The 19,763-nt window shown below is 36.3% G+C and overlaps 1 protein-coding gene across 5 annotated transcripts in view; it reads left to right on the forward strand.

Annotated features, from left to right (window-relative positions):
- LOC131435731 (rho guanine nucleotide exchange factor 11) overlaps positions 1-19,763 on the forward strand; it is a 285,860-nt gene that overhangs the window by 137,974 nt on the left and 128,123 nt on the right. For all 5 annotated transcript variants that reach the window (XM_058603885.1, XM_058603889.1, XM_058603887.1 and 2 more), the window contains 5 exons: positions 9,636-10,274; positions 10,351-10,637; positions 10,700-10,998; positions 11,066-11,200; positions 11,262-11,318. In XM_058603885.1, the coding sequence (XP_058459868.1) occupies positions 9,636-10,274; positions 10,351-10,637; positions 10,700-10,998; positions 11,066-11,200; positions 11,262-11,318 (1,417 nt within the window). The remainder of the gene's footprint in view (positions 1-9,635; positions 10,275-10,350; positions 10,638-10,699; positions 10,999-11,065; positions 11,201-11,261; positions 11,319-19,763) is intronic.

Genomic DNA, 19,763 nt, shown 5'->3' on the forward strand with positions numbered 1-19,763 from the left:
TTTACAAATTCATTCTTATCTGAGTGCGTGTAATTGACTACGTAAAGGAACTACTGATAGCTGTCAAACATGAACTTTATTTATCACAAGTTCATTTGTTATGGCATCTTGTAAAACCTAATTTTCTAGATTAGTGCGATCGTTATTCGTTTGCATCATACATTTCGATAATTCCTGCTTGAATATGTTATTGATAAATATCAGCACGCTTGGAGTGTTGCGTATGTAAAACTCTAATAGTAAATATGTCTTTGTGAACACTCACAGATGTTTTCGAACTGTACGACTGCAAATTTCTGAATATAACAGTGAAAAAATCACACATTTAGTATCCTAATTATACATTTAAAAAAATCGTGTAAATTTACGTCTCTATACATGCATATTAAAAGAGCGTCGCAATTCACTTAAATTCACATCTCAAAACAAGTAAAAACGAATCATATCACTTCACAGCTAGTTTAGCTGAAGATGACATCGAACCGCATACACAATATTTATTGTTACATGATAATCTTTCATCACCCAAAAAATTACGGCATGCTTGAATTTACATCAAATGTAAATTTCACTATTTCATTATCATCCTATATGTGCCCCGTTTCAGCCAACAATAACAGAAATCCATAAAAACTAGAGAGTCTACGCATTTGTATTATGATTTTTTGGACCCATTTCATCTTTGAATCAAAACCTCCGAGACCGGCAGTCTCAAAAACGATCCATATTTAAAATTTATTTAACATATGTTCCAAGCATTCTGATATATTTCGAATTTACTGAAACAAACAATTTTGCGTTAAAGGCTGGATATGTTAGACACCGACATAAGTCATCATTGTAAAATTCAATCATTTGACGAATAACGTTCCTTCGAACCATGTCATAAGAACGTAATTAGTTACCATTGCGTAACCTGTAAATTTAATATTTTTGTTTTTGCCTGCCACTGTGAAAACCAACTTTTTAACGGAAGGCCGAATGTCATATACCATCCGACTTAGCTCGACGAACAAAGCAAATGCAAATCTCTCTCTCTCTCTCTCTCTCTCTCTCATATTCTCTCTCTCTCTCAGTGTGTGTGTGTGTGTGTGTGAGGGTGGGTGGGTGGCGGTGTGAATGTGTGTGGATTTGTGTGTATGTAACAAAAATTTTGTTTTTTCAAAGATGGCTGGACTGATTTTCACAAACTTTGATTCAAATGAAAGGTCTCTTGGTCCCATATGGTGCTAACGGGGTGAAACATGCAAAAAAAATAATAAAAAGAGCACTCGATTTTCTCGATTCGCTCAGCGGTCGCTCAACCGATTCTCTTCAACAAATATTCAAATTAAAAGTCTTAAAATGTGCAAAATGAACTAAAAACATTTTATCGTTTTTCTCATAGACCGCTTACCCAAGTTTCACAAACATAGGTTCAAATGATAGGTCTTACTACCTCATATAACCCAAATTTCATGAAGATACGATTTCCGGTTCCGGAATTACAAACTGATAAGTATAAAATTTCATTTTCAGAGGCGTGTTTTTATACATGACACGTAAAGAATTCATCAAATACATTCAAATAGCTGTATTATTTTTGGATTGGACAGATTTGATTAGTTGATGACCAAATACATTGATTTTGGGTATACCCGGATCTTCATTTCCAGATTCCGGAAGTACAACAAAAAGTTATCGTGTACTCCAAACCGAAAATCAATCCAATTTCTTAAAAGCGAATGAACCGATTTTCATAAACTCAGATTCAAATGTAAATTTTTATTGTCCCATATCAAATTCCTGAATATTATTTGGACCCGACATCCGACATTCTTACAACAAGTGGATCAACTTTTCTCAGAGATTGCTGAACTGATTTTCACAAGCTTAGATTCAAATGAAAGGTCTTGTGATCCCATACAAAATTCCTGATTTTTTTTTTTGATTGGACTTTCGGATAAAGTTCGGAGTTATGGGATAAAATGTGCTGAAAATGGAAATATGCGTTCTAATTTTTCTCAAAGTTGGCGTGACAGATGAATGGACTTATGCTTCTATACAAACTTCTGATTTTTTTCTGGATCCAACTTCCGGTTTGGGAATTATAGGGTAAAGTGTGTTAAAAATTTTATATCATCACTTAAAGAGGCGAAACAGATTGCATACAAAAATTTTAAATCGACATCAAAACTGTTATAATCGGTAGTCATCAGTAGACGGCCAAACAAAGCGATTCCGGTTATTCTTTCATGAATTGAGGAAAAATAATTTGGAGAATATCACAGTGTTATATATGATGGTATGATTGATATGAGAAAGGCATCATTACACCGCTAGGTGGATTAAAACAGGTTTTTTACTGTGAATGAGTTCTTCCAGCGAACGACACCATGATTAAAATCGCGGCAGATGGGTTATATCTGAGACATAACCGGATTGGACTGAATTCGAATAAAACTAATACACTTTTTTCATCATAGATAAGAATATTTGCTCCACTTAAGTAAGAAATATATGAAAAGACGATTTTCTTTAAATAAATTCTATCGATAGATTTTTTATAACCGCACACAATTGCAAAGTTTAAAGTCGAACCTCAAATACTTTCGAAAGTATAGCTCTTTGAATTTACACTTTGTCGAAATTACTTCTTCGTACGACAAAATAAAAGCTACTGAACCAATCGACACGAATCTTGTTCCATTGTGTGAAATAAGTCTCCTTGTCATTATTCTAAAATTTAATACACTCAAAAAGCCGACAGGTATGGTTACTTGATGTCCAAACACGCTGATTTTGGGTTCCGGGTTGCGGAAGTACAGTGCTCGTGTGATCCAAACCGGAATCAATTTCTCAGAAACGGCTAGACCGATCTTCGAAAACTCAGATTTAAAGGAAAAGTATTATGTTTCTATAAGTTGATGTAGAATTTTATCCAGATCCGCCTTCCGGTTCCGGAAATACAGGGTAGTGTGCATTTCAAATTTTGGCTCTGCTTTCGCAATTTTAGAAATAAATTCTCACATATAGAGATTAAATAATCTTCATGTGTGTTTCGCTCAACAGAATTCTATGCGAGAAAATATGGGCAATCATAAAAATGAACGATTCGCCGATTAAAATCTGAGTAACTAATGAAGTAACGAGAGCCGAATGTCATATACCAATTGATTCAGCTCGACGAACAGAGCAAATGTATGTGTGTGTGTGTATCTTAGCGATGGCTGGGCCGATTTTAGATGAAAATAAAAATTCCTCTCGTCAGCCTGAACGCTATTGTTACGTTGTTTTCTTTTTGAGTTGCAGTTTTTCGACAATGTCTGTCTCGATTGACCTCAAAAACAAAATTGATTTTAAAATTTAGATACCTCGTTGTAATACCTACCAAAGAAGCCATAATTTGTAGAAATTCGTCCATGTTCAACGGAGATATTGACATTTTGTGAAAATGATTTTTCCTCTCCATCCCAGTAAAAGGAGTTTTGAGCGTCTCACCATAAAGCGATGTTTGGAAGCTCTTTGAATTTACACCTTCTCGAAATTACTTCTTCGTACGACAAAATAAAAGCTACTGAACCAATCGACACGAATCTTGTTCCATTGTGTGAAATAAGTCTCCTTGTCAATTTTCTAAAATTTAATACACTCAAATAGCCGACAGGTATGGTTACTTGATGTCTACTCTGATTTTGGGTTCCGGGTTGCGGAAGTACAGTGCTCGTGTGATCCAAACCGGAATCTACTCCAATTTCTCAGAAACGGCTAGACCAATCTTCGAAAACTCCAATTCCAAAGAACCCTACTAAATTTTATCCCGATATATCTCCGAGATTACGGGCTGATAAGGATAAAAAAATTTCAACAACGGGTTTTACCTCTTTTTATAAATATAAAAAATAGATGTAGAATTCGCTCAAACTCAAACAAAAGGTGTAACCGGGTTTTCATATAAAAACTGCCCCCAAGAAGAAATAAATTGATATACGCTGTTTGACAGGGTTTATCTTGGAGATAGTTTTCCCAAAATTTTAACTCTTTAACTGCCATATTGGTGGAGTTAGGGTGGTTCTTCTGATTTTCATTTTATTTAAATTTTACAAAAACCTCTTTAGCAAAAAATTAGAAAAAAATCAGGAATATATTAGGAATTATGGGAAATTTTTTTCAGAATTTTTCAAAATGTATTTTATGTGAAAAAAATGTTCAAAATTTTCGATTTTTTTTAAATCGCACTTACAATGTTGGTACCACTCTAGATTTTACATAAAAAATAAATCGTTTATGAGTACATTACGCTATAATTTTTTCAGATTTTTTAAAAATGTGGACGGGTATAAAACCAGACTTTAAAAAAAAAAAAAATCATTCGGGAAACCATGCGTCTCCATCAAAGTGTCATCATCCGATGTTCTTTTAAATTTAATATTTTCAGTTTTTGCTATTTCCTGAAGAAGACCGCTTCATTAAACAGATTCGGAAAATCGTATTGTTATATTACTTTAATCGAAATATGTATTAACTAAGAATGAATGAGAAACTGAGCTAACAATTGAATTTCAAACGCTTTCGCAAATATAGTTTATCGAATTCACTTGCACTTAGTTGGCTATTTCTGGTGTTTCGTGGAGTACTTTTCTCACGTATCAGCTCAAGCCCATTTGTTGTGTATCTAGAAGTCTTCTATATACAGCTCAGACTATGACCACTCTTTGCCTCCATTTGATCGATCCACCTTGCTCGCTATGCTTCTCTTTTTCTTGAGCCTTCCGAATCACATTCAAGAACCATTTTCAAATGTTTGCCGTCTGTTATCCTGATGACATGCCCTGCCGATCCTAGCTGTCCCGTTTCAGCTGTACGTATGATAGGTGGATCTCCATGCAGTTGTTGAACACCGTGGTTTATACGCCGTTCATTAATTTCTTAAGGTGACGTATTACTTTTCTTGTATCCTTATCCGCGGTCATAAATGAATGAATACACGAATTCATGAATCACCACGATATCGTCGCCACGCACTATTGTTCGAGTGGGAAAATACTTTCTAAAGCCCTGAACTCACGCATGGTATTTAGTTTTAAGGGCATGTGATATATGATTTAAGAACTAAATACCATGCGTCTCCATCGAATGATGACAATTTGATGAGGACGCATGGTTTTCCGATTTATTTTTTTAAAGTCTGATATTATACCAGTCCACATTTATCAAAAATCTGAAAAAATTACATCGTAATGTACTCATAAATGATTTATTTTCGATGTAAAATCTAGATTCTGCATCATAAAAAAGGATGCTGAGCGGTCTGCAGGTGCCAAAATGCACATACAATAAAACCCCAACCACCGAAAGGATCCCGAGATTTTATAAAAACGGCGCGTTCTGTGTTCATGGTAGAATGCAGGACGGTTCGCAATATTTATGAGCAGAAGAAAATTCGGCACCCCATCAGGGATGCCAAACCATTTAAGCTCAATGCAGAAATGAACGAACAACCTTCTGACTATAGCTCCTTACCATATTGGGTGAGAAACGCTAGAATGTCCTTCAACTTTAGCCCCGCATACATAAATTCAACCATGTAAGGAGAACCAAAAATCCGGATACATAGTTGCGTCAATGCGGGATGTTTGTAGATTTAAGGTATGCGACAATATCAAATTTAACATTTAAATGATCAAAAAAGATGTACTTATGATCAGATTACGAAAGTGTAGAGCTCATCGAGGACGAGCCTATTTACCAGCTCATGCGAAATTCTATCAGAGTAGAGAGTCACGTCCAAAACCTCCTCGGTTCCAGATCTCGCAAATGTTGGGCAATTTCCTGCATTGACTATGTGCAGGTATGTAAAAGCAAAGTCCTGGCATTACATTTCTTTTGTGGAATTTGGCCTTTCTGTTTCAACAGTCTTCGCAGCCGATTCTTTGCGTACAGAGAGTCATTGCATGGCTAATACTACGATTCTACTGACACTAAGAATCCTTCCAGCTCGGGACTCGAACATACGACAACTATGTCCTATGCCCTGAACCGCCAACCCGGGACATGTATGGTATATTCTGCCCACAAATTCCATCATATCAGAGCCTCTCGAATTTATATCTGGGATGCCCCAGAAGATATGGTGAACATTGACTGCTATTGAATTTTATTCCGATCCGACTTCCGGTTCCGAAATTATAGGGTGATATGTGCAAATCTATTAGAAAATTGGCACTCAATTTTCTCGGAAATTTCTTAACCGATTTTTACTAACTGTAATGCAAATGAAAGGTCTTGAAATTATTTAAAAGTCCTCGAGAAGTTGATCCAGATCCGACTTCCGGTTCCGGTATTACAGCGCGATTAGTGAAAAATTTTCATTTTCATGAAATACAATTTTTATAAAATTTTTGCTGATAATTTCATCTAGGACTGTTAGTTAGTCGATATACAAATTTCATTTGGGACTACTAGTCCCCGGTTTCCGTTTCCAAAAGCACCGGCAATTAACCCATACACAACCTGACAGAAATGAGCCTGTTTCACATGTGTTCCACTGAATTCAGGACGGCGCTAGTGTACCTAAACAATAAACCAGTACTTCATTACGTTATTTACGGTTACTGTGTATGCGTCCAGCAATATATTTAAAAGGAGCGTAATTTTCATATTGTGACTCACGCAAGAACTCCTGAATGAAAAATCAAAACTCCTGAATCAAAATATTGCGAATTTTTCTAAAAGCGCTGCATAGCAACAAACTCATCAATAACACACGTCATAAATCTCCAAACATGCGTATTTTCTAATTCTTCTATCTTTTAATTAACTCTGCCCAACGTCTTCTCTTTGGTTTAAAAAGATAACTATTAATAGTAATTGAAAGAGTTAGAAATGCAGTGACTAATGAGTACCTAACGTATTTAGTCCTATCAATGAAAACGCAAGGAATTAGTAGCCATTTGTAGGAATAATCGTTGATGATCTTCTAACGACTCGGATAAAGATAAGGGAACCATAGATTTAATCTTGATTTGCAAATTAGTAGTATTGTTATTCAAGATTCAGTAGAATACCTTAATTCACGTTTTTTTTGTTTCGATTATAGAGGTTTTAACCTTTAGGTCATTCGCCTTCATTGTTCATCGAAATGTGATTAACTACTTTTAAACCTTCTATTGATGAAAAGAGAAAAATTATACTTATATAAAACCATAGTAACTTATCATCATAATTATTTTATAAATGTCATAATTATTTTATAAATGTCAAATGCTAGCAAAATTTATTTTACTCATTTAAATATAAAAATTTAAACCGCAGATTGTCGAAAAACAGATACGTTATTTCCAAATGTTATTCTATTTACGACGCCATTGTGGAACCAGAGAACCAAAACTTTTACTTATATTCTCGATGTATGGGAGCTGTCAAGTTGTCCACGGGTTCTACTTGTGATTCAAATTTAACGGGTCGTTGATTTTTAGAGCTCTTGCAGAATTTTCCTCAAAACACAATGATTCAACTACAAAATTATGTCAGTTTCTGTTCAGTGAGAATAAAGTCGCCGTTAGTTTTTCGCAATAATAATTTCGTGTTCACCCTGTAGAATGTGAATACCACATAGTTAATACGCAATAATGCGAAAATCTATAAATATTTTTCTGCCCTAACGAACGTCCATAATTTGGTTGAAACCGGGGTAAAAAAGACGATATAAAAAATATTTTTCAACAAATATCCAGATACATTGAACAACAAAATACTATAGAATAGATTTTAGCCGATAGATATTATGCCAATCATCCGTACCATACAAAATGTTGCGAAACGAACGCTATTTGACGCATTGTCCGTGATAGACTAATATTTTCTGTTTGTCGTGGATCGATCGTCAATAGTTTCGCTTCGAAATAACCGTCCATGGCCTCCCGTTAAAGTTTGTGACATCATCACTAGAATACAGTGACATCATGGTTCAATAGATTTGCTTCTCTTGCTTCAATACTGTTGGGGCTGTCCATAAAAGACGTCACGCCGCAGGGGGGAGGGGGGTGTTTCACAAAACGTGACCTTTTGTGACAGGGGGAAGGGGAGAGGTTTTTGGAATGTGACGTCCAATATTTGCAATGAGCGCATTTTTGAAATACCTAATTATATTACTGCTTTACCCTATTTCCTGAAAAAATCTCCACAATAAACGTTTACATTCTATAGGAAAACGTGTATTTGTTGGTGTAAAAGTTTCTTCATATAAATTCGGAAATGAATGATGCAGGAAATCATTTCTGTTGTGATCAGCAAAAGTGCACGAAGAAGCGAGTAAATTAGCAAAATAATAAATTTTGCCTAATGTGAGTAAAAAAGAAAAATATACCTTCGAACGGTTTAACTTAAGTTATGGACTGACAATTTTTTCAGTAATTTGATTTTCTAGCATTGATAATAGTTTATCATAAGAATTTCTCTTATCTGATTCTGATGCAGTTTATTCAATTTTACTCCATTTGAAAAAGGACGGGAGATCAATGATTTCAGACGTAGATCATGTCATGTCTTATCATGATCATATGTGATTTTCCTCCGCCAATATCAAAGCTTATCGAATCATCCAATAATTGAACTTACATAAATCAAGAATCATTTTAGCTCAAAATAACTACCCATTGTGTGACGGAAGATCAGTACCGATATTGATCGATGTGATTTAAAATTCACTGATCAACTGATCATGAAAAGATTCTCCAGCAGTGATCTCGTTTTGATGAGGTTTTGGTCTTTATTTTCTCAGCCCTATATGCTACACTGAGGAAATATTATTCTTTACCTAAAACAATAATATATCTGTGTACCCCTAGGAGGAATAAAACAGATGATTTAAATGTTTCATCAATTCCAACCAAATACATTTGTTAATTTATATAATTGATATTAATAAAATAATTCCGATGATTTTGTAGTTTTAGGGATATTTTTTAATCTAATGACAGCATGTAATAAATCGATTTTTCTCTCATATTTGTATGGTTTGTCATACATATTGAGAATGTATTGAGATAATTTTATTTATTTTGAATTCGTGACATGTGACATAGGGGGGGTGAGGGGTCTTCGCTTCTGTGACAATTTGTGACAAAGGGGGGGTGGGGAGTCAAAAATCGTCAAAAAAAGCGTGACGTCTTTTATGGACAGCTCCTGTTAAGATTTGATTATTTTCAGTCATTTATTGTTACATATGTATCGCTAGTATGATATCTACTGCAACTCGTCGCAGGTATGCTATACAACAATAAAATATGCTTTTCATCCAATACTAATTCAACTTTCGGAATTCACTAACTGCACGATAGAAACAACATTTCTGCCTGTTTTTGAAATTGTTTTATTTTTTGTTATTGCATGTTTGTTCCGAAATGAAACCGCAGAATCGACATCGGCTTGCTAATCGTGTTTTAGGTGTAGTTTTCCCATTTCGTCTAGGAAACCAACGAGTGCGTCCCGTTTATATCCCGTTTGAAGCACCAGTGTGTTTATTTTGTTTTGAGTTTTGTTTTTTGTTCCATTTTTTTTCACTATATCAGAACCAAAGAACAGTTTCTTCTCTTCATTCGGTCAGAGTACCACTGAATTCATCCTAATCCGGGAAAACTCCTTATTTTACGCAGGCACTCAACGCTACACCGCCATCGGCCCACATGAACCAATCCATCAGCAAGAAACACCGCCGGATAGTGTCCTCGCCGGAAAATATCAGTCCCAAAGAGTATAGCGACCATTCGACGTCGCTGATACCCCGTCACCAGAAAACCTCATCTGATTCGTGGGACAAACGGTCCCAGGAGATTACTCCCCCGGGAACGCCACCCCCACCGTACCCGAGCTCGTCGTTAATCGGCAGTGGTGCTGGTGGCGGAAGCGGACATTTGCACCACGACCACACCACTGCCGGTGATTTGGCGATAGCAGCAAGCAATCTACTCCATCAGCACTCGGCTCCTGCGGGTGCGACGATAATGGCCGCTCAAGCCAACGTGGCCCAAAAACCGATCATCTCGATGGAGGATGACGAAATTTCCGATCAGGAAAGCTTCATCGAGGAACACGGCCCATTCCGGTCGCTTCTGCAGCTGTTGGAACCGGCACATTCAGCACATTTAGCAGTATTTCTAAATTTCGTACTTTCCAATTCGGATCCTTCGCCACTGCTTTTCTATCTGATTACCGCCCTATACAAGGAGGGTAGTATCAAGGATATGCGCAAGTGGGCGTACGAGATTCATTCGACGTTCCTGGTACCCGGAGCGGTAAGAATGATTTCCTATAATTTTCTAAATTTCATTTATAACATAACATAACATAACCTCTTTTTTGCATTTATAGCCACTTCTTTGGCCAAACGTAGAAGAGTCGCTTGCCCGCGAGATTGACGATATTCTCCAAAAGGAGAATGACAAAGTGGAAATTTTGCGACGCGTGTTCTACAAAAGCCGCAACAAGGCTCGTGACTATATCAACATCCAACTACAGGAGTTTCAGGTAAAGCGGACAGCCGGTCTTGGAACGATGTACGGGCCAACCGATCAGCAACTTCAGAACGCTAAAGGTGATAAAGTCAAGGAACAGCGTGTGGTTGAGGAAACATTGCTACCTAAATTACAGCAATACCTGTGAGTGAATCTATTCATCGCAAATCCATTGGAAAATCCAAAACAAAATCATATTGTTACAGGGAAGAGATCGAGAAGGAATCGCCCAAGGAATGTCCAAAGAAACTGGCCCTCTGTTCGGCACTATCAACGGTGTTACAACGTTTTTTCGTAACTCGATCGAATCCCGGCAGCCCAATCGACAAAGTGCACCACTTTGTTAGTCGGGAGAAAAGTTTCAAGAGTCGACTGATGGCGAAGAATCGCAAACAGGACATTCTCGGGCACAACCTACGGTTGCAACCGTACTACGAGGTAACCCGATGTAACCACTGCCAGAACATACTCTGGGGTGTCAGCCCTCAAGGATATCACTGTTCGAGTAAGTTCAGGGTTGGGTCAGAAAATTGATTTGATTTGTAAACATTTTTTTCTCTCATTGTTTCCAGATTGTGAACTTAACATCCACCGAGCCTGTGCGAAAGATCTGAATGAGTGCTGTCCTGGACCAGCACTGTTGAAGAACGACAGTAGTAAAATAACGAAATTGATGGAGAAGATATCTAGCCGGAATCATCATCAAGGTAAGAAAGTAGTTTTTGAGACATATTTTTCATATTCTTAACTTTCGTTCACCATTTGTAGCCGATAAAGCCAAAAGGCATGATGATGATGGCGCCGGTGATGATCCATTGGGTAGCGGTAAGTACTACATGTTCATCTTGAAAAAAAAACAGTGTACAATTTGTCATGATTTGATGTCTTTCTCGAATTGTGTAAATATTTTACGTTACTAGTTTCTATCACAATGTTAAAATTTCTACATTCGGGACAAAACAAATCACCGCAAGCTTTCGATTCGTTTTCGTGAATACGAGCTGGTAATTGAAATATTACAACTACTGGTTGTGAAGTGCACAAGAGGCCTAAAGTTTTTTTCGCGACTTCTGTGTTTTATACTTACGCCTTGGCAAGGTACCATGGAAAGGTGAAATACTTTAAAAGATACCTGGAAGGATATTTTCGGAGCACTCAGTTAAGTCGAACTATCAGGTTTGGAATTCAGTCTAGAAGTGACGGCCAAGACGTCTGTTTATTTTATCTTCCAATTATCAGATTTCAGTGTTACCAGATGTAACGATATTTATGCAAACCGCATATGCAAAAGGGCGTATGCAACAACTCTTCCCCTTATAATTAATTTCAATCCTTATATTTCAATTGTTCGAACTCATAGCAATGTAGTTCTATTTCAAGTATCAGGCTTTCCTGATCAACTTATTAAAAACACTTTCGATTGTCCTTATCTAGAACACAAATAATTTTGCCTTATTGTAAATAAAATTTTCGTCTGCCCTAGCAGATCGTTTTCTTTTCGACAGGTCTGCCATTGATAATTGCCGTCCACTATATGTGCAATTACTCCTCCAAGGCCGTAGCCTGAAGCATCAGACACCAACACTATTGGCTTCTTGGGATCATAAAATCCCAAAAAATTTGTAGCAACTAAAGAATTTTTACTTTCTTGGAATGCTTTATCGCAATTCGTGGCCCATTCAAATTTCGTTCCACTTTTCAAAAGGTTATATAAATAGTGAAGCTTTGATGAGAGGTTAGGGATAAATCTGTTGTAATAATTAAGAAGTCCTAAAAATGATTTTAACTCAGAATTATTTTTCGGTACATTCGCTTCCTTTATTGTAGAAATTTTACTTGGGCATGGCAGCAAACCATTCTCAGTTATTATGTGACCCAAGTAAGGCAATGTGGTGACAAAAAATTTACATTTTTCCCAATTGACTTTTATATTTGCTATCGACAATTTATCCAAAACCAGTTTAGCAGGTTTAATTTAGCTGCTTTCATTCAAGATTTTTGAATTTTTCCTATAGTTGTAGCTTCATCTGGAACTCCGCAGGGGAGCCATCTCGACCCTGTGATCTTGTTGCTGTACTTCAACGAAGTTAATTTTATCTCTGGAAGAACCGCGGATATATTTCGCAGATGATTTCAAGATCTACCATGTTATTCGCAGCTCAGACGATGCGATAATTGATAATCTTTGCGAATTGATGCAAATTGAATCTACTGATCGTTAATCCAGCCAATTGCTCGATCATTACGTTTACGAGAAAAAAGTGCCGTTTAAATTAGAATACTATATTGAGGGATTCATGATTGGAAGATTGATGTATATTAAGGCAACACACCAACTACATTGTTGCTAAAGCTACTCAATTCCTTGGATTCGTATTGAGAATGGTCAAGCATTTTACTGGTGTTTACTGCTTGAAAATCCTGTACTGTTAACCCGTTCACTCTACTCTGGAATATTGCTTAGTCGTTTGGAACCCTCTCTACTTTAATGGTGTTGACTAATGACTTGATTCCATTCCTTTGTACCGCACCAACTACGGAACAAACAGTGCCGTTATCCGCTTACAACGGTCGTTCAATCGAGTGTCAGCTAAGTTTCGGACAGACCCAGATCGCATTTGCTTTTCTTTTGGCGCCATCTTCAATATAAATGCTTGTAGTATCACCAAAAATGGTCAATTCATCAGTCTGCAAAATATTTCACGCGTTGATAAAGTACTAGGGCAAGCCTTATTCTCAATAGTCACATTTTAAATGCCATAATCAATTTTACGTTGTATTATTCACAATGTTCTCATTCGCGTCACTAATATAATTACAATCTAAACGAATACGCTCCCGAAGAGTGCTCGCGTTCGTGGTCCGGAGTCAGTATGCGTCCAAATTAGGGTGTATTGTCCTTATGTCATAGTTAAAACCGGGTATAAATAAACGATATAATAATAATAATCCTTATGTCATATGCTAACTCTTACAGTTTCACTTTCCGGTTGGTCAACAATATTTAATGTATTTTTTTGACGTTCTGTTCAACCGTATCGCAATGCCTGCCGCTGCCGACTTCATCGGTAGTGAAGCTTCGGTCACAATGATGCTTTTGAACACAATATTTCACGATATAACTCGAAAGAACACTAGCATAATAAAATTTTCCCGAAAAAACGAAAATCGTTCGTTTTCCGTATTCAATATTATGTCGAGCTCATACAAAAATTACAATTTTCCTTTGTAAATCCTTAACTATGTATTTCATAGCAGGATCACGAAAACGTTGATATTGTCGTCGAAGTACATTCTTCAAACGAATGAACAGCCGAAGATTGTCGTCGATGATAGGTGAATTGAATTTAACTTAATGGATTAATTATTGCTTCATTGCAAAATCTGAATGTTACAGAAAGATCTGAGTTACAGTCATCATGTGTCATCAGTTCACTACAAATGTGACTTTGATCTGTTTTTGGGAGTACAAATTAGTTCGTTCCGTTTTCAAAAGATGGCTCTGGCTGTTATGAATATTGAACATTAATATCTGAAGATGATAGTTTCAAGAGGTTAGACATCTGCCATTATTATTCAGTTTATATAAATAAGCAGCACTTGCGGGAAGTTTTAGTTTTTTTTCTGTTTTAATCTGAAGAAAAGTTCAAACGCTTGTGGATGTTTATGGTGATCAGTGCAGTAAAACTTCATTCGTTTCAATTGAAACTGAATGTGGAACACATTGACGATGTCTCTAATGCAGTAAATTTCACTCGCTGACACACACAATGTTTGCTGACGGCCCGAACGGGCAGCATTCAGTTCATCACTCGTTTCTCTTCAATCGAGGCTTATTTTAACCACCGTTAGTTGATCTCTTGAAGTAACAAAATAACTCTTTCAATAGTGTGAGAGCGGCTTTCAAATGAGGTTCATGTAAACATTCGAATTGGTTCAAGATAATAGATGAAAGACAAACCAGATAGCTGAAATATCAATCACAGAATACACATAAATTAATTGTTTCCTCCTTCAGTTTTCATTTTTAATACTTTACTCCAATTATAATTCTATTCGTTCGAACTTGCAATGAATCAGCTAGACTACTTGGCACTTGAAACTTAGCAAGCAAAACTTCAAATGACTTGGTACGATTATTCAACTGACGATGAATTCCGGGAGCTTCACTTGAAAATGGCAGCAAAATGCTGACGGTCAGCGGCCATAAATTTCATTTTCATCTTATATTATTCAATTGAAAATGGAATTTTACCGAACTGATGGTGATAATACTTCAACTGATAGATCTTGTAGAGAATAGTTTCGACGTTTCTAGATTGGAGATTTCAGCATTGAAGACTGGCCTTGGTCTGAACAACCAAAATAATTCGAAGACGAACAGTTGGAGGCATTACTCGATAAAGATCCGAGAAGAGCTTGCAGAATCATTGAAAGTGACTCAACAACCAGGTTTTGGGCGATTAAAATATTAAAATCCATGGGAATGTTTCAAAAACAAGGCCGTTGGGTGCCTTATGAACTGAAACCAAGAGACATCGAAAGGCGATTTTTCACTTGCGAGCTGCTGATTCATAGGCAACAAAAAAAAAGGTTTATTCATCCATTTGGTACTGGGGATGAAAAATGGATATTTTATGATAACCCCAAGAAGAAAAAAATACTACGCTATGCCCCGTCAATTGTTACCATTGGCCTCAACATCTACACCAAAGCGGAATATTCATGGTTCATAGGTCATGGGGTCATTGTGTACTATGAGCTGCTACAACCAGGCGATACTATAACGGGCGATCGGTATAGGCTGTAATTGATGCATTTGAGCCGTGCATTACGAGAAGAATGGCCGAAATACAAGCATGACATGATAAAGTTATTCTCCTGCATGACAACGGTCGGCCTAATGTCGCAAAAGTTGTGAAAAATATTTGAAAAAGCTCTAGTAGTATGTATACACGGCCTGTACTAGCAACGAGTGTTGCACTAACAACCCTTCTTATTCCCTACCCGTCCTAAACTCGGAGCTGGCTGACGCCACCACTTATCATTCAATTCTGGAGTTACCAGAATATGTACATTGAAGTGAAGGATGATTTGCCAATCCCAGGACTGATCATCTAGGAACTCTCTGTACAGTTTCAACTGATACCGATCAGTAACGGAGTTGCAAAAACGAGTGGTTGGTCAAGCTCAAGTTCTTTTTTCGGCACTTTCGAAAGCGCAAACCTGAGACCGGATTAGCACCGGTATAGCTAGAGTCGGTTCTCTAAATGTCTAGACCATCAACTAACAATACCAACAAAATGAAATACAGGGTTCAGTGGACAAAATTTCGATTTTGTTTATGCTCTTCGATCTCAAGTGATACAAATTGCTATTTCAACAGAGCTGTTACCAGAAATTACAAAAACTGTTCGATATATGTGATTGCGTTTTTCCATTCCAATGCGGAAATCAAAAGAAGATTTTCGCTCTTAAGGATATTGATGTCTGACGGAAGGTATCGTCTCAGTGAGAACAGTATCGTCTCAGTAAAGAACGTAATAAATGGAATGCTATTCTTAAACAATATGGTCACAAATTTGGTGTACGATAAAATCGCATTCCTAAAGCAAAATTTGCACGCAGGCTTACGAAGCGAAGTTGGACAAGACAAGAAACGAAGAAGTTCTGGGATTCCATCCGTGGTGATAGAAAATTGTTCTAATAGTTTGTTGGCTCCACTATCCAACATTTTTAATTGTTTGTTGCGTTAAATTTTTTTCCTGAAATAGACGAATCCTATGTGTTTCCAGTTTATAAAAGTATCACACTACCGTGGAATTGCTGCTTTGTGCGCATGCGTATAGAAGTTGTTTGGAATTATAGTTTTGGTTTTTATAACACATAGTTGCTCTGACTACATATCTGAGACTCAGCATGGATTCAAGCCAAACGTTCAATTTCCACAAATTCAGTAACCTACACTTTCTTCATCATACCTTTTTCACAAGAACGACTACAAATGGATTTTACATACACCGATTTTGCTGTTGCGTTCGACAAAATCAATCAACACATAACGATAATTTTTGAATTGGCTTCAATCATATCTAACTGGTAATGGAGTGATAGTAAAAATAGGAGCCTGAGCAACCTCACCATTTGCTGTTACATCTGGAGTTCCTCAAGGAAGTCACCTTGGACCGTTTATAATTTTATTGTATCAACGATCCAAATTTTTCGATCAAGTGTATGAAACTATCGTTCGCCGATGACTTGCATATTTCATATTGCAAAATGGTTTTAAATGCCACTTAATGCTCCGTCATCTCTTTTAATAGCAAAAAGTATGTATTCAAGTTCGATTATAATATTTCACAAACTGTTGTCGAACGCGCATCATCTGTTAAGGACCTGGGCGTTCTTCTGGAATCCAAGTTAAATTTTAAAGAGAACATAGAGCTTACTATCTCCAAAGTCTCTAAGCTATTGGGATTTATTTTCCGCGTTACTAAAAAATTCTCTGATGTACATTGCTTGTAAGCTCTGTATTGCGCTTTAGTTCGCTCAACTCTCGAATATGCTGCTATTTTATGATCACCTTATTACCAAAACGATATCCAACGCATTGAAGCGAATCAACTCAAATTTGTCCGAATCGTTCTCCGACGTCTTCCATGAAGATATCCCTTAAACTTACCGAGTTACCATGACCGCAGCAAACTGATTGGTTTCGATTTATTATCTGTCCTTCGCGATGTTCGTGAGGCTAGTTTTGTTTCTGACCTACTTCAGTCGCAGATCGATTGCTCTGAGAAATTGCAATTGTTACAATTTGAGATTTGACATCGTAATCTTCGATTCTATTTTTTTCTTCGGATTCCCTATGTTAGAACTAATTATGGATATAACGGACCCATTGCTAGCATGTACCGCATATTTAACAAATGTTTTAATTCTTTCGACTTTCATTTATCACGTAATGTTATCAAGAAATCGTTTCTTATATTACTGGCCCATCAGATTTAGTACTAGATGTAAGGAAATATATCATACAAAAGATGAGGAGGTGCTATGCCTGCTGGAGAACAAGTTTGACAGAAACTAACTTCAGTGGGATTTTCCCTGATCCAAATATAAGAATAAAATATGAGGTTGAAGAGAGACATTCAGAGTAAAATCTGACAACAGGAGAAGGCGCGATTATAATTGAAACTGAAATTAAAAAGAGTAAATCATATCATCCTGATGTGGTCTACCTTGAAATTTTTCGTACCAAGAAGAAAATACTTGCCGAGCAAGAAGATGTTGAAGCAAAAAAAAGCCTTCGCTCGAATATCGCGCGTTTTAGTTTTCAACTTCGTGCGGATTTTGCGCGTTTTAGTTTTCGACTTCGCGCGTTTTGATTTTGAAATTTTTCGTAACAACCCTGAAAATGGGTTTGAATCTAATTCAAAGGATTTTTATGTGTTTTGCCTTGTCTCTCTATATTATAGTATGCAAATTTTAATATTCATCACCTTGTATTTCCGGAACTGGGAGTTGGATTCGGGCATAATTCAACAGTAGTGTGCTTATTAAATCTTTAATTTGAATCTAAGCTTGTGGGAATTGGTCCAGGCATATCTGTGAAAACAAAGTGAGCTTCTTCTAGCAAATTTTGAATTGTATTTCCTATACCTCCGGAACTGGAATCGGTATAACCAAGTCACCAGTCAGAAGTTGGTTTACAGTTTTGAGACAATAAAATTTTCAAAATTATACTATTTATTATACTGCCCATACTTGCATATCAGACCCATATGGAAAATCGGCATGTCGAGAAAAAGACGATAACAAAATTTTTTTTTATTTATTGTGTTACCTAATGCTAAATCATGGTATTATTACATGAAATCGTGAAATATCGGTAATACAACTTTGCTGTTCCAATATTGCAACAAACGAAATTATTGGATTGAAATTGGGTACTTTGAATTGAAATTGGGTACTTTGCATATGGAACAGACATAAGTTGATATTTTTTTCACATTTTACTGAACAAACCCTCAACTTTTATTGCAACAATTTCTGAGAGTATATTGAGGATAGATTTCATTCCTCAAGCTAAGTCAAAATTAGCGAAAATCGATATGGGACTGATATGCGTGTATGGGCAGTATAGGACGCTTTTGAATTTTAACCGGATCCGACATCCAAGTCGGCTAGAAAATGCCTATTTAAATCACATTGCATAATATAAGGAGATAAATGTCAATCGTTTCGTTTCACAAGTTTTAACGATAGATGATCAGAGAAGGAGAGAGAGAGAGAGAGAGAGGGGGAGATATATATATATATATATATATATATATATATATATATATATATATATATATATATATATATATATATATATATATATATATATATATATATATATATATATATATATATATATATATATATATATATATATATATATATATATATATATATATATATATAGATATATATAGAGAGAGAGAGAGAGAGAGAGAGAGAGAGAGAGAGAGAGAAGTAGTGATCAAAACTCTGAGGCGCACATCGAATTCTGATAGATAACTGCTCCGTAAAAATAGAATCTAACGAAGGGTCATAGCTCAATCGGCAAACCCATTTCGATTATACCGAACTTTAGTTCGCAGTTACAGAAGTGTCGGAAGTATTGATCATAACACTCCGAAATAGAACTCACTTCGATTTCTCAAATATGAAGGGTCTCATAATGCCATTAGATGCTATCGAACTTATTCCGGATTTAATTTTCAGTTCCAGCAATATGGGCCTATAAATGTGAATAAGTGTACCCATTATGAACTCAAAAAGAGTAATCGGTTTTTAAGATAAATAATCGATTACTCTTTTTCTATGAGCTACCCAAAAAATGGATCACTGTGATGTTTTGATACGCCGTCCCGTTATAAACTGTTCAAATTACTAATACTTCCATTTTATGTTACTGTAATTTAGGTAAACCGACAAGTTATTGTGAGAGAACTGACCCAGAATGGCCAGTAGTTCCAATTCCACTGAAACGCATGAATTTAAATCACCGTTTGTGCAAAACATAATAAGTAAAACATTACGGAAACTTAACAAAACACAATTTTCTCTGAAAGGCAATCGTTTTCCTGAATTTTCATTGCGCTGTCCCTATCATTATTTATTATGAATTAATGCTTTATCACTTTTTGGATTATTTCGTACGATCTTAAAAGACAACTACACGTGCGTTTCGCGTTGAACTATTCAGTGATCAACTGTTAG

Source organism: Malaya genurostris, chromosome 3 (genome assembly GCF_030247185.1).
Source record: "Malaya genurostris strain Urasoe2022 chromosome 3, Malgen_1.1, whole genome shotgun sequence".
NCBI classification, from domain to species: Eukaryota; Metazoa; Arthropoda; class Insecta; order Diptera; family Culicidae; genus Malaya; species Malaya genurostris.